The sequence below is a fragment of the Eschscholzia californica genome, unplaced genomic scaffold, assembly GCF_041429995.1.
Source record: "Eschscholzia californica isolate CP2 unplaced genomic scaffold, dmEscCali1.0.p SCAF_5, whole genome shotgun sequence".
In the NCBI taxonomy this organism is placed as follows: Eukaryota; Viridiplantae; Streptophyta; class Magnoliopsida; order Ranunculales; family Papaveraceae; genus Eschscholzia; species Eschscholzia californica.
In genome coordinates this window covers 53,146,012-53,161,400 of record NW_028238472.1, presented here as the reverse complement: position 1 = coordinate 53,161,400, position 15,389 = coordinate 53,146,012, and the positions used below count along the sequence as shown (strand labels likewise).

The 15,389-nt window shown below is 36.8% G+C and overlaps 2 protein-coding genes, 1 non-coding gene and 1 pseudogene across 7 annotated transcripts; 1 reads left to right on the top strand and 3 right to left on the bottom strand.

Annotated features, from left to right (window-relative positions):
* Positions 1-1,016: 1,016 nt before the first annotated feature.
* Positions 1,017-3,071, bottom strand: LOC147540605 (transcription factor bHLH87 pseudogene; annotated as a pseudogene). Its single transcript, XR_015225526.1, has 2 exons — positions 2,890-3,071; positions 1,017-2,672 (listed from the first exon to the last, which is right to left on the bottom strand). The product of XR_015225526.1 is annotated as a transcription factor bHLH87 pseudogene (transcript).
* Positions 3,072-5,087: 2,016 nt separating this feature from the next.
* LOC147540604 (uncharacterized) lies at positions 5,088-6,189 on the top strand. Its single transcript, XM_086643232.1, has 2 exons — positions 5,088-5,594; positions 5,683-6,189. Exons 1-2 carry the CDS (start codon positions 5,172-5,174, stop codon positions 6,187-6,189), a joined length of 930 nt encoding a protein of 309 aa, XP_086499358.1. The 5' UTR covers positions 5,088-5,171.
* A 2,841-nt stretch (positions 6,190-9,030) lies between these two features.
* On the bottom strand, positions 9,031-9,111 carry TRNAL-AAG (transfer RNA leucine (anticodon AAG)). Its single transcript has one exon. It is a non-coding gene; the product is annotated as a tRNA-Leu (tRNA).
* Position 9,112: 1 nt separating this feature from the next.
* On the bottom strand, positions 9,113-14,677 carry LOC147540602 (protein neprosin-like). Of its 4 annotated transcripts, XM_086643914.1 has the most exons (9): positions 14,324-14,532; positions 14,025-14,103; positions 12,687-12,729; positions 12,455-12,541; positions 11,933-12,226; positions 11,669-11,830; positions 11,463-11,516; positions 10,754-10,900; positions 9,113-9,568 (listed from the first exon to the last, which is right to left on the bottom strand). In XM_086643914.1, the coding sequence occupies exons 2-9, from the start codon at positions 14,084-14,086 to the stop codon at positions 9,185-9,187; spliced, it is 1,233 nt and encodes a 410-aa protein (XP_086500040.1). In that variant the 5' UTR covers positions 14,087-14,103; positions 14,324-14,532; the 3' UTR covers positions 9,113-9,184. The 4 variants fall into 4 exon arrangements, with proteins under 4 accessions (XP_086500040.1, XP_086500041.1, XP_086500042.1 ...); XM_086643915.1 differs by lacking the exon at positions 12,687-12,729 and having other exon boundaries at positions 14,324-14,677; XM_086643916.1 differs by lacking the exons at positions 12,687-12,729; positions 14,025-14,103 and having other exon boundaries at positions 14,324-14,538.
* Positions 14,678-15,389: the final 712 nt, after the last annotated feature.

Here is a 15,389-nt window from a genome sequence, read left to right as displayed (position 1 = left end):
CAGTTGTAATTGTCAATACATACTTGCCAATAATTTACGCCAGAACAATTATGAAATAAAAAATGATAGAGTAGACTGCAAAAGTAGACATACTCCAAACCTAATCAGGAATAACCGTCCTCCAAGAGAGTGAAAATGTCCATCAAGGAAAAAAACAGCTGACCAGGAAATGAGGATTGTTGATTTCGTATAGGTCTAGAGCAGGCGTTGACTTGTGGCTTTTTGTAGCAATGCTCGAAATGAAATTTACGTGCATCCGGAGTCAGGGTTGTAGGTTCGTACTCGAGGTTAGTAGTGTTGAGGTCTTTTGGCTTGGTTCGTGGAGCCTTTACTAACCCGTATCTATTGAGCTTGAGTCGTGGTACGAAAGATAGGGCAATATCGATTATTGAGAAGTCTTGAAGAGTTACATCGCAACCTTAGTTGAACTCCAAACTTCTTTTTCATTGGCAACCCATGTCATACAACTAGGGGTGGGAATTGAACGGGTACAGGCATCCACGAGCACTTGAAGCATCGGCTGGACGAATTAAACACTAAACTTCAATAACTATTAGGGTAAACAGGTTAATTGGACGGACAATTTTGAAATTTGCCTTGTCCATTGCAAACCTAGAGAGAGATACGAAAAAAGCATGTGATAGGCAGTCCAGGAAAGGGTTGAATCCAAGAGCACGCTTAAAGGGAAGAGGGAGAGAGAGGGAGAGTTGTTTATCTCACTGACTCAAGTTGACTGCCCCTAAGAGAATGTCTTTTACACCTATTGATCAAATCACATTAAAAAAATGTAAAAAATTGTAGTGGTACAAATTTGCTTGGTTTCAAAGCCATTAAACAAACACCCATTAATGATCTCTAAGAGAAGCCTGCTTTTCTTTAACTACATAGAAAAATATTGACACTCCCCAACTAATAGAAAAATACATTTAAGATAGAAAGTGGTAACCAACTTTCTTAATCAAATCCTTAAACCTTAATCATAAGTGTTATAATTGTTAAAACTTTTGTTAATCAACTTTTCTTTTTTCCTTTGAGGGTTGTGGGTTTTCTCATGAAACGATGATTAATAGAAAGTCGGTTAGCTTTCTATCACCCTAAATCATAAGAAAAATATGTGGTAATAATCACGAAGGTTAATGGGTCAAAGTTATTTTAATTCAGAAAAATGATAGAAGTGGCTACAAGAGTAGACCTACCCCTGACCTAAAGAGAAATCAACCGTCATTCAAGAGTGAAAAGGTCATCAGAGAGAGTTGAGCCGGAAATGGAAACCGTTGATTTTGGGTTGGTCGGAAGCAGGTTTTCATGACATGTAGCCTCTTCTAGCATTACTCTTTAATTATTTGATTTAAATTTGATGTTGCATGAATGGATCTGGATTAGGGTTTTAGCTATGGATAGAAAAAGTTTTGCATGGGGAAGTTTAAATGGTTAGATGGTTGTGATGGTGGTAGAACTTGTGGTGGCAGTGGTGGTGATGACAAAGGAAGGTCAGTGGTGGTGGTGTAATTAACAGAATCAAGATTCTTGTTATTTTCTAGGGTTTCTAAGGCTTTAACTTGTGATCTTAAGAACTTGAGATAATTTGCAGCCTCATCAAGCATTGATGCAGTATCCATCTTACTTCCACCAGGAACTAACTTCTGCAAAACCCTAATCCTTTCACTTACCCTTTCTCTTCTTTGCCTTGCAGCCATAGTTTGTGGGTCACTTGATATTTTAACATTCTTCCTCTTTGGTTTTTCAATCAACTCCAACCCTAAATTCACTGGCCTAAAAGCTGCAGCTCTATAAATCATCTCCTTCATGTATGCAATAGCCTCAATGTCTGGTTCAACTTTCGAAGACGACATAGAAGAATTAGGGTTTTGGAAGCTTATATTCGACAACCGTTGCTGCTTCTTCTTCGGTGGGTTGTCGTCGGTTATGAGCCTAAAACCACTATTTCTAGTATAAAAATCGGTTACCGGTTGTTGCTTCTCCTGTCTTGATCTCTTAGAAGAACTAGGCCTAGTACTTGAGGAGGAATGAGAGATAGTTTGATCACCATTAATTTTGTTAGCTTCTTTGAACCCATCATTTTTGGACTCTCCAGATGATGAAACAACATTACTTGAATTGAAGTTCCATGACGAATTCCCACAATTGGAAAATATCATTGAAATGCCATCATCTTCCATTGAGTTGATGTTATTTGTGTCATTAGTTGTTGTCGAAAGCAAGCACTCAAGAGACTCGGTTGATCCACCGGAGAATAACCCGCAAAGTGATGAACTTCCTTTTACGCCTTCGTTTTCGAATTGAACTTGATCTAATACACCATAATTTGTCATTAAAGAACTCAATGGGTTCATAATACAAGAGTTGTTAATCAAAGGAGAAGTACAAACTTGAGTGGCTAAAGCTTCTTCTCCGAGCTTTTTCGCTTTTCCTCTATGCATTACATCTAAAGATGGAGCTAGTAAATGTTGTTCCATTTCGATTATTTTTCCCGAACTTGTGTTCCATGTTTTATATCCTTGAAGCATTGATCCTAGGCCAAATAAATCTTCATGAGCAAAATCCATTTTCTCACCAATGGTATTGCAGTAATCAACACTTGAAGCCATAAAACTCGACATGTTTTTGATGTCGAAACCCTAACCCGAACTATCTATTAACACCAAATGAATCTGAAAAAACATATTAAGATGAACAAAGTCAGACACATAAAGAAAACACAATCATGATTTTGAAATCAAGAAATAGTTAAACTCAAGAATAATGAACCCAATTAAGCATTAAGTACCCTCAAAATCTAATACTAATCAAGAAACTAATTTAAGTAGAAAGCTAACTATTTCTTGAGAGGAAGAAGAAAAACAAACTTAACTAACTAGGTCTAGTTACCTTCTATATATCTCCGGTGAGCTACCGTTGTTTGGAGACCCGAAAACTAACTTAAAACTAGTACTATAGTCTAAAGCTTCAACTTGATCAAGTATATCATGACCTCATATAACAGAATGAAAGTTGAATCACCTCACACTGTTTTATTTCACCTTTTTGTGTAATGTGGGATCCAAAACAACAACCCTTTTTGAAAGTTGTTTAACGAAAAGAACGAAAAAAAAGGAAGAAGCCGATAAGGTTAGTTTTAGCAACCAATTTATCTGCAACTAGCTTGTAGTAGTTCTAATGGTGGTAGTCCACTCTCTATGTGTTCAAAGTATAAACAAAACTAAATAATAATAAAATAAAATAAAGATAAGAATCTTGATCAAATGTACTAATACTAGTTAAAAAGACATAAAAGAATCCCAATAACTTCCCAAGACCCTAAAAAAACACTTGATCAAATATAAGAATATATCAAAGGAAAAAAAAAACTCTAAAAAACAAGATGAACATAGAAAACCAAAACTTGGGTACTTGAAATTTTAACTATGTGCATTCATTCAGTCAAAATGGTGAAGAGAATGAGAGAGAGAGAGAGAGAGAGAGAGAGAGAGAGAGAGAGAGAGAGAGAGATTCTTTTAGACCTTAAGAGAAGCCATGAATGAGATCACTAGATATGTAAATATATGTAAGTTATAAATGAAAAGGTATATGACTATATGTCTTTGTCCATGTGAAGAGTAGGTAAGTAGGAAATTAGGCTACTTAGATCTTATATGAAACTTTTTTTTAGTTAGTACTAATCAAAGTACAAGCACAAGTATAAAAAAAACACATAAATATCATTTGGCCCCAAAATAGGAGTTTGATTCCAGTGTGTAAGATGATGTGGCCAGCTCCCACTGATAAGAACATTTTTCTCTCTCATTTAACCTTGACCAATAGTAACCGGTCACGTTAACCTTCGGTACAAAGTCTTGCGCCCATTTTCGGTCCAAATAAGGGTTTGGTAAAAAAAAAACATAGAGAGAGTGAATCAAAATTAAAGTATGAGTTTGTAACAGATTTTAAGGATCTGACTCAGTTTATTCCTAATAACAAATTTGTTTAGCAAGTACTTAACTATAGGTTAGGTCTTGCACGAGCAAATAAGAAAATCTAGAGGTGGTGTTCAGATGTTGAATCCACCATGACTTTTTCTGATCATCATAACTTAATCATAACCAATTAAATCATCAAAAGTTCTCTCTCTCTATCTATCTGACTCTCTCTTACTGAAATAAGAGGAATTGCCGGATTGGGTTGATGAAAACTATTATTAAAATAAAAACAGGGGGGGGGGGAAGAGTTGAGGAGGGGGGGTTTCATTTGGGACTTGTGACTTGTCAGGCAGCAGCCATGAGGCAAGAGAGTCCTAGTGCAGTCCACTATGTAGCACGCAAGCACTTTTTCTAATTCTATATTAAAAAAAAGATAAGGAGAGAGAAATGGCATGCCTAATTGGAATCCGCGACAATTGGGAGAGAGAAATTGCCAGACCAATTGGAACTGGTCACATCGTCGTTCGGTTTGTGGTTGGTCCAAATCTTTTACCTGAACGAAAAAATAAGCCAATCAATCGAAAAATGCCCATCAATAACCACGACTTTGGGTGCCTAGAAAGTGAGATGTTGACTTATGATTTCGGTGGTTGGATATTGATATGTTTCGACTGATTTTGACCTTGATTTATCGGTTTATAAAGGCTGATGCTATACAATGATGGTAGGCAAACATCATGAAAGATGGCGAGGTTTTATAGAAAATACAACATTCTTGACATCTATTTACGACCTATTTAAAATAGATATTAAAAGTGTTAGCTGGTACTAGTCTGTAAGACCAGTTATGAGCAGCCTAAGAGCAAGTCCAACCCCAGCCGGGCTGAGGCCAATAATTCAAATTATTGGCCTCAGCCCCCCGCTCCAAGCCCAGCCGCTTGGAGCGGAGGCTGGGGCCGGACATTCAGTCGCCCCTAACATTAGGGGCGACTGAATGAAGCCCCAAGTGACCGTTGGGGCTTCCAACGGTCACTTGGGGATCTGCCCTAGCCGTTGGATTTGCTCCAACGGCTAGATCTAGCCGTTGGAGCAAATCCAACGGCCAAAAATCGATCCAACCCCTATAAATAGGGGTTGGATCAATTTCATCTCTCACCCTCTTCATCACTTTCTTTCTCTCCATCTCTTGCAACTTCCTCTCCATTTCTATCTCTCTTTCTTTCAATTTTTTTTGATCTTTTCATTTGTTCACCCATGGATCCATTAGACACCAATGATTTCGATACCCAAAGTTATATGGAAATGTTGTCCCCTAATTCTACTTACCCGTCGGCTCAATTAGGAGTTGATGATTATGAAGTATGTGAGGATTCTTGTGTGCAAGGAGGGACGTCTTCGACAAAGGCTAAACGGGAACCGTATAAGGCGGATGAAGATATTTTACTTACTAATTGTTATTTGAAAATAACATTTGATGCGGTTGTCGGAAATAGCCAAAAATATAAAGTATTTTGGCAAAAAATATCGGATGAATATAATGCGAGTGCAAAGTTTCAACGCACACTTAGAAGTTGTAAATCTCGTTTCAGTGAGATAAGCTCGGAATGTCAAAGTTTTATATCGACTTTGAGGATAATAAATAAAGTTCCAAAAAGCGGAGAAAACGATTATGACCGGGTAATTGTTTCTAACTTTTTAATTTCTTTTTTCTATCTTTTCACTTCATTCATAATATATACTTATATATATATTTTGTTTATTTTAGTTACAAAGAGCTATCGAAATGTATAAAAAAAATCATCAAGGTAAAGGGTTTAGGTTCCTACATGTTTACAAAATTTTGATGACACACAACAAGTGGATGGCAGACATGCCAGGAGAGTCAACATCCGGTAAAAGAGATTCTAATACCAATCCATCGGAAGAAAGACCAATTGGCCGTAAACAAGCCAAAGCAAATGCAAGAGTTGGCGAACCATCCACACATTCTACCGCTTCAAAAACTCCCAGTGAGGGATATTGGGAAAAAAGAGAAGAAGATTCCCAACAAAGAACAGTAACTTTGAGTGAAGCAGTACGGGTTCAACAAGAGACCCTAAAGGTGCAACAAGATTTTCTACGGATGCAAACGGACTTGGCGAACCGACAATATGCGATGGATTTAATGAAGATTGATATTAGGTCTCTCGACGAACATGCTCAACAAATGCTTTTAGCGGCGCGAGAGGCTTTGTTCAACGGTGCACCACGAGACCCAAGAAACCCCTTCTAGTTATTTTTAATTAATTTTTCTATGTTGTTTAGTCGTATTTAAGTAGTTTAAAATTTTTAATCAATTATTAGTTGTAATCGATGTTTTTTTAATTGAATTTTATTAGTAAATTGGGAAAATTTCAAATTCAAATTTTCGGCCTCAAGAGAGGCTGGGGTTGGAGCTGAATTTTAGAGGCTGAGCTGAGGCCAATAATTTTAGGTGAAAAAGTGGTTTTTTCGGCCTAAGACAGGCTGGGGTTGGACTTGCTCTAAAATGAATTTCAGTGTGAGTGTAGTGTCCGGTTTCTCACACCCTAAAACCTAGTCCTTATAGATAAGGTTTTCTATGTTTTCTTTCTCACTCACACCAAAGTTAGTTGGATCTTGAACAACTACTTTCGTGTTGTTTCAATTAGAATGAGTTGTTCCTGATTACAACAACCACTAGTCTACGACAGTCCTATATTGTTTGGAAGAACAATACAAATCTAAGCGAAACATGTATATAATAAGTACCGAATTTTTTTTCAGTGAGTTCGTTGAACTTCTATCACGAACAAACTCTCGTACTTAATAAACTTGTAACAGGATGTCTAAAACTAAAACAATATTGATAGCTTCAAGAGAAAGGAAAAGAGAAAAGGATAGTAATGAGAGGTGAAAAAGGATCAAATCAAAGTGGTATTGTCTATATTATTCCTCCCTTTCCCCTATTTGATGGGACTTGTCTTCTCAATCTTAGTAGGCTGCTTGTGATTGAATTTTAATTACTTAGAGCACGTGCACTCATTTTGTAATTAGCTTCAAGTGCACACCTGGCATCTTATCAAATGTCTTGAAATGTCTATAACGATATTTTGTCTACAAATTTAATGTCTTAAAAATGTCTATACAGACATTTTGTCTATAATAAATCACCCGGAATGTCTTGAATTGTCCACGAGACATTTTGTCTATAAATGTCTGTTAAAGTCCCAATTCACTATCCCTAAGGTTATGAAACGAGAAAAATTAAACCGATTCTAAATAGAAATTTTGTGTAATTCTACTATGATTCGTAGATTTAATAGATCAGAATCATCAGAAATACAAATCACGACAAATCAAATTAGACTTTTGATTAGAATTTATTTAGTTTGTTTTGTTTCCTAATATTTTTCCGAACGAAATTTGCTAGGTCAAAATCTCTAACACTCATAGATTTGGATTTGCCAATACTTCACACTATTGTTTTGTTGTAGAAAATGTGAAATGATGGAAAAAGTGAAGAGAGCCTCTCTTGCGTTGGGGCAGCTCTTGTCTTTCAATTCTTATTGCTCTTGTTAGGGATTCGAAAAGCTTTCGATTATCGAGCTAGCCGTGCCCGTGAAGTAGGGGGGACATTTTTATTTTTTAATTAATTTGTTTGTGTCTTAAATTTTAATCTCTTTCTATATATAAATTGTGTATATAATGTGGAATTTTGTGCATTCAAAAGACTCAATTTGTATAGTTCTTGATCCCTATAACTAGTTTCTTTTTTTTTACTCGATCCCTATTAATGTCATTGAATCTGATGTTCAAACAACACAAACTACAAACATCTACTACTCCATATATTATATGTTTAAAAGGACAACCCCTTCCAATACTCTCTTTGTGTTTTCGTGCACACGAAAACACCGTTTATTATTACGGATTATTAATATTTGCAGATGGTAAGTTTTAGAAATGTATAGAATCGAACAATGAGTTTGACTTTAAGGGTCAACTGAGAGGTCGAATCATACTATTTGAAAGAAAGGTCTTACTCAAAGTTATAGATCGCTTTTTAAGGCCGACTCTTTATGAAAACAAAAAATCTCCGAAGTGTAAAATTTTGAAAGAAAATTATGTATTTTGTCAAACTTTCTAGGAAAACAAAATTTCTTCTTCATCATCTCCTCTCGTCTCCATCCCACCATTCACCATCATTCTTTCCCTCTCTCTCTCTTTCGGATCTTTATGTCTTTGTCTCTGCCTCTCTCTCTCTCTCTCTCTCTCTCTCTCTCTCTTTCACTCTCTTTCAACTGAAACCCTAGGTTTCGGCCACGAGAGAGAGAGAGAAATCCAAGAGAAAGGTGGTTGGATTTATCAGAGGAGGTGAAGAGAGCAAGATTTGAAAAAAAAGTTATCGGTGACGCATACTTGCGTCAAAGAAATGGTGGTGGGTGTCTGGAAGAAAAGCCAAAATTTTGCATCCAAGAGACCTTTTTGCTTCTCCGAAAGAGTGGCCATTATTAGTTACTCGGTATTGATAATTTTGTGTCAGAAAATGCTAAAGTGATACTGTAAAACTAATGAAATACGAATATTTGTGTGATTGAGTTCATCTATTATAAGCATCTAAATAACACATATCTACATAAAGTAAAAAAAAAATCGACCGATACACTTAATATTTCGTTACGATTATTGTTAGTTCGACTTTCACAGATGCGTGATGAAGTAAAATAACACGATGTCAATATTTGGTTGCCCAAGTGGTCGATAGTGTTGACACAAACTCCAAAAACCGCAGAAGTCTCAGGTTCGATTCCCAGAAGTGGAACCTATGATTATTGAATTCTGGTTATTAAAGGTATAAATAATACTAGTTTGTCGGGTGGACTTTAGGCCCCTTGAAATATTGATTTAACTTAGACGGTTGTCATGCTTATCACATCTTGATGATATATCAATATCTCGTAATGACTAACGAGATCATAGTCGCTTTCTAAAAAAAAGGTTAAATAACGCGATGGCCGTATGACAAATCATTTTTTTTCGATACAATATCATTTGATGGGTTGTACATTCCCATCGGAAAATAATGAAGGGGAAGATATGATAAAAGTAGAATTGTTGAGAGTGGGATTTGAACCCACGCCCTTTCGGACCAGAACCTTAATCTGGCGCCTTAGACCAACTCGGCCATCTCAACATTTACATCTTCAAATCATCATATATTTATTATATTCCATTAAGTAGTACAGCTCTCTCTCTCTCTCTCTCTCTCAAGGACAAAAGCGACCTCTACCAGCACCTCCAAAGTAAAACTCAGGTTCCTTAATATATTGAACATAGTTATAAGCACTATAACAATAAGGTTCATCCATGAACTCATGAACCCATTCAGGGTACCTTTCGGTTAATGAGTAATCGACGATTCTTATACGTCTGATGAATGCAGCAAACAGATACATACTTCTAGCTTCATCTCCGCTTCCCATTTGTGTTGTCGTGTGGTTGTTGCCTACTTTTCCTGATGTTTTACTAAATACTTCACCTCCCCATTGAGCAATGGATGCTTTTACGCTTAATACCCCGAAAAGTTTCGGGGGCCAGTATCCGATGTCTTTACCCGAAATTCTTAGCCACCAATAGCCTGTCTTTACATCCTGAAACCACGAAAAAGAAAAATTAGTTTCCGTTGAGGTCTATCCTTCGGGCGTAGTGAAAATCAGTTTGCAAGGAAAATGTTGCCCAAGATTTATTTATATAGTTCGTATATGCATTATTGTCTAGGTGATGTGGGATCTCTCCCTAAGCGCCAAAGTCACGTGGTGCTCCCCTTCGGATGCTAGGAGAACTCAAACCGTCCTTGGCGAGATCTACTATGAAACCAAATTTAGACTTGCCAGACCGACTTCTCCATAGCGCCAAGGGCTGGGTCACTCCCCCTCAGACACTAAATAGGAGTTAATAGACCCCATAGGGTATTAGTCGGACCCATCTCCGATGAGATCTACTATATAACATCATCTTTAGATTTGTCGGTCGTTCGCCTTGGCGCCAAGTTCTAGGGTCATTTGGTGCTTGCTCTCGGGTGCCGGATTGGAGTTAATAGACTCAACAGTGGATCAGCCCGACTAGTCCCTGATGAGATATACTATAACACCATGTTTAGACTCGTCCCCCCGAATTCTCCTTGGTGTAAAGGGTTGGAATCACTTGACGCTCCCCCTCGGACGTTGCTCTTGAGTTAATAAGCCCAACAAGGTAATGGCCCGACCTTTCCCTGGCAAAGACCTACTCCGAGAAAATGAGACCAATTTTCCTTATAGCAAAGGGTTGGAGTCACTTGGCGCTCCCACTCGAATGCTGAGACGGAGTTAATAGACACAACAAGGTATCAGCCCGACTTGTCTTCGGCAAGATCTACTACGAAAGTCAAAACCATGTTTAGTTTCACCGGGCACAATCTCCGTGCCAATCTCTGACATTACTTGGAGCTCCTCCCTGGATGCTAGTTTGGAGTAAATGGACCCAACATGGTACCTGCCCGTCCGGACCCTGGTGAGACCTACTATGACACCATGTTCAGACTCATTTGTGACAAAATCTCCTTCATTTCGGCTCTCGTGGAAATTGTTACTCAGGAGTTATACACTTCAAAATATAATGTGCCCATGTCATTCGGGTTCATTCGAATAGTTGCATCATATATATACGGCTTATAACTAACCCATGTATACGTGCTTGTGATGTAATTTTCCTAATAAACTATTTGGTGTAATACTGTAATTCGAAAAACATTAACTAAAAATTGTAGTAATAAATCAGTAACCTTGTTCATTTCTTACCTTGAAGATGCCAGTCTCTAAAAAATACTGGTTTCCCCATTCCCGTGATACAGGTTCAAGTGGAGATCCAATGGCTACGTCTTTGCTAATTTGCACAAATCCTGGGCAGCTCAGATCAAAACAACCTGTACTCTTTCCGCCGGTACTCTAGTGAACAAAATCAAATAAAAAAAAACGTCATACTTACTGAAATTTGATGTCGATTTTGTTTCCCTTTTTTTCGGGAAATTGAATACGTAAGTCATTGATACATCAACAAGATGTGATAAGCACAATAACCGCCGAATTTAAACCTTACGAAAACGGACCTAAAGCCCAACTAAACTACCGGGCTGAAACCCATCGATCTAATTACTTTATGTATACCTTTGACAACCCGGGTTCAATAAGCCACAGGTTTCATCTCCGCTGGGAGTCGAACCTGGGACCTCCAGCATTTTGGAGTACATGAACTTCAATTGAGTTATCAGTTGTTGGCAAATTTGCAGTCCAATTGATAGCCCAAAATATTAACCCAACAATATGCCGTTGGTCCAGTAACATTTCAAAATGTACATTTAGTACTGCGAAAAGGGTAATAACGGAACATGAAGAATCCTGATAGCAATTTTTTGGGCTAATAATTCATTAAAAAGCCAAAGAAAGACTTCATGTGAAGAATTAAACCCCTTAAATCGAAGCTAACTGGTTGAAAAACAAATATACTTACTGTCCAGTATAAGAAAAGTCGTGTTCGTCTATCGCCATAAAAGCTAGGGTTTACCTGAAAGAATTTTAAGTCGAAGAAAAAACAAAGTGAGCGGAAATTTGACAAAAGATAACTCAAGGTCAAAATTTACACGAAACTTCATATATACAAACTTTTCTTTTTCAAAAATACAAAAAGGAGAACTGCGAGAAAGAAAGCAAACTAACCATCCATCCAACCTCGACGCTTTCAAAATTATCGGGAGGGCCATTCAGAAGCCATATTTGACAAGTGGTGTATTCATCATCTCGTTCCACTCCTGGATTCCAGATATTTAGATCGCCTCGAGCTCCAATATAACTATACCCTTGTGTTAATAAAAATGCTGACTGCATATATCAAATTTTAAGTTGAATCTTAACTTAAAGCAACAATTGATAATGAAATGTTTTTTTTATCGAAAACAGTAAGAGGTGAGTTAATATACTTACCGAGCGATTTTCGAAAAGATAATTATTTCCCATAGTGGTAGCTTGTTTAGGACGGTTTTCGGATCCGTTAAGCTTCAAACTAGAAGATGATTGAACAATATAAGGATTTTTCATTCCATATCTCTCAATATAATCGGCTCTTAGTAAGTCTTCCTTTCGAACTCTTCGGATTGGGATTGTTCCTGTTGGACAACTTCCACTTTTCTGCCATGTCTGAAATATTTCTGGCACGGATGATGCATTCTTGTCCGTTGTCGTCGTAATATCTGCCTTAGGATAAGAACTTGGTTTCATCTACATCAAAGTAAGCTTAAATCAGAACACTGCATGCAAGAGTTGAATCGAGTGAATCCATGAGCCTACTAGTGTCTCTCTACGTTCAACTTTTTAGCGCATTCATCCTACTTAGTTTGCCTAAATAAAATACTTTTCGGCCCTGAATGAAACCAATCCTGGAGTTGGGCTGAATTTTATAAAATTTTCGATTTATAGTATAGGAAAACGGGGAAGAGTTAAAAAAACCTGGATGGTGTGATTCTTTAGAGCAGGATGATCAAAAGCAGGTTGCTTGTAAATGTCAACACAGTCGATAATATCACCATCTTCACTCTGTACGAAATCAAAGAGCCTAATTACGAATAAAATAAAATTGAAGTATAAAACCGATTAACTTAGTACATGATTTCTACATAAACTAATGATTATTGTCGAACATTATAGACAATGGGGAGTTAGACAAAAACAAGATATATACCTTAATGCTCTTAAGTGAAGGTTTATTGAGGAGTTGAAGCTTCCTATCAACCTCCAAGAGTATTTCTTTAGATGTTATTTTTTCATCTACTTGATGAGTTGAAACAACAAAACATAATAATACTAATACACATAAACCCAAACCAATAGGAAGTGTCCTGCTAATTGTCATAGTATCTAGGTGAAAATACTCGATCGAAGAATATGACCCAAGATCAAGTAGCTAACAGGTAAACATCTTAACTTTATAGACTACAAATACTCGATCCAGGAAATATACAAGGAAGATAAGCAAAATGGTTTTCTGAAGTTATTCCATTTATGTAGTCGTTAAATAGAACAACTAATCCAAGGACTTTCCAAACATTAAGACACAAAATCTTTCTCTTGTGAACTAAGAAATATTGAAATCATTACAACCAGGGAGAAATGTTGAATCTTTTTAAAAGCAAGAAATATTTCCGACGTACAAGAGTAGAAATAATTTGTAACTTAACATTTAAAGGCAGATGTTAGAAGAATCTTTCATTCAGATAACGATGTAATTATGGATAGTAAATATGGTAGGACATTTGGATTGGTTGTCGGATAGTTTCATCCACATTTCTTGTACATAGCAAAGTGGTAAAGAAATTTTAAAAAGATAAAAAGAAGTCGACTAAAAAAAGATTCCTTCCAGCATGTGCCCTAAGTTTAGGGTGCATGTTAAGTAATGGTTTCTACTTTCAACAAGTCAAGGTTCAACTTCTGCCAGTAATTGTATCGTTTATAATCTTCACAATTACGAAAGGAAAGATTTTATGTTATTCCCGTTGCTTGGAATCCATTTATGAGAACGGGGAGCGCGCCCCCCAATATATTGAAAATGTCAAACCAAAGAGGATAAGTTCTAGTGTTCTTCAACATTTGTTCTTAAATCTATAAATCTCAAATTCAAACTAGTTCTTATATGCCTTGCAGATATATCTAAAATAGTCAATGAATACAATTATTCGAGAATATTTACTTTCTAGTAGTGTTCTATATCAAATCATTGTTATTGTTAAGTGTGTGGGCATCCAACTCATATTTTGGATTACTAGATTACCCTTTTCACGCCCCTGTCACATGTGGGATACCTTTGAGCCAACACTTGTCTTTTTTGTCCTAGTGACGTGAAACATGTGGGGTGGACATATTACGTGTGGGTCTAGCTCTATGATAAGTTTTTGCTCGTCCAACTCAAAATTAATTAGCAATGAGAGGAGGAGATCTAGATATTATATTCTTAGCTACTAAATTACTTTTTTCCATATGAGACTATTCTCACAATTATTTCTCAATTGAATTTGAATTGTACCGTGTCAAAAAGGATCGGCGTGTCGAAACAATAAGCCAGTTCATGAGCATTTCCTTTAGCATAAATGTATATGCCTTCTCTGTAGAAAACATTAATGTCTAGTTCATACACATTTCATTTAAACAACAAAATAGTTCAAATTGGACCCTAATTCTGCATAAGAACTTAATTGAAATTAGATAATAGGCCTAAGCAACCTAGAATTGAAGCTAGTATATTGAATTTAAGATGTAAGTATGAACTATGAAGTAAGAAGTAACTAGAAAATCCAAATCTATGTGAATTTGGAGATCTTTTACCTGTAAATTGCAACTACCCAAACTCAATAAACTTTTAAGTAATCGGAAATTCCCAACCAAAAGTTTAGAAATCGATCAAAAAATGCAAATGTAGGGATTTATGTAAGAAGAAGAAGGGTTTTAGGGTCTAGGTTTAAGAGGGAGACTTTGAACAAGAAAAAGGTTTAAGAGGGAGAGGATTTTCTTTGAGGGGATATTTTTAGTGAGGCAAGACCACTGAAGGGGTGTACATTTAGTATCTGAACCAACCAAACCAATCCAAACGGATTTGAGAGCTTGAGACCGAACAGAGAATTACTCGGATTGACTCAGATACTAAAAGACCACAACCGAGGGGTTTGATTCTGTGCATGGATTTATTCGATGGACGAACTAAATCATGTGTTGATGTCTTATATATTAAAGTTTTACTATGGATGGTAACCAACCAAACCAATCCAAACGGATTTGGGAACTTGGGACCGAACGGAGAATTACTCGGATTGACTCGGATACTAAAAGACCACAACCGAGGGGTTTGATTCTGGGCATGGATTTATTGGACGGATAATCGAACTAAATTATGTGTTGATGTCTTATATATTAAAATTTTACGATGGATGGTGGAGATTCAATGGCTAAGTTAGTTACATCAAAACACTCACATGTTAAAAAGAATCATAAAATTAAAAACAGAACAAACAATCTCTCATTTTTGTTTATGATTAAGTTAGGATTTATTAAAGTCGAAATTTTGTTCTAGTTGAAGTCTAATTTTGTAGTTCAGTTATCTAACTTAATCAAATCATTCAAGTATAATTTGGTTCGGTAACTAAACCGAACCGCGAATAGATTGGCTCAGATTGAATTTCCCAGTAACTTAACCATTCGGATCGGTTTATTGATAGGGCCTAAAAGTCGGTACCTGGTCCAATGTAAAAGTGTACAGCCTTAGGGGTAAGCAACAGCCGGTTTTTTTCGGTTTTAGCTCGAGCCAAAGACAAACCAATAAGTGGCGGTTTGACTAAATCATCGGTCGAAGTCGAGCCAATCATTCAGCTAGTCGACATAGTTCGACTCGGTTTGG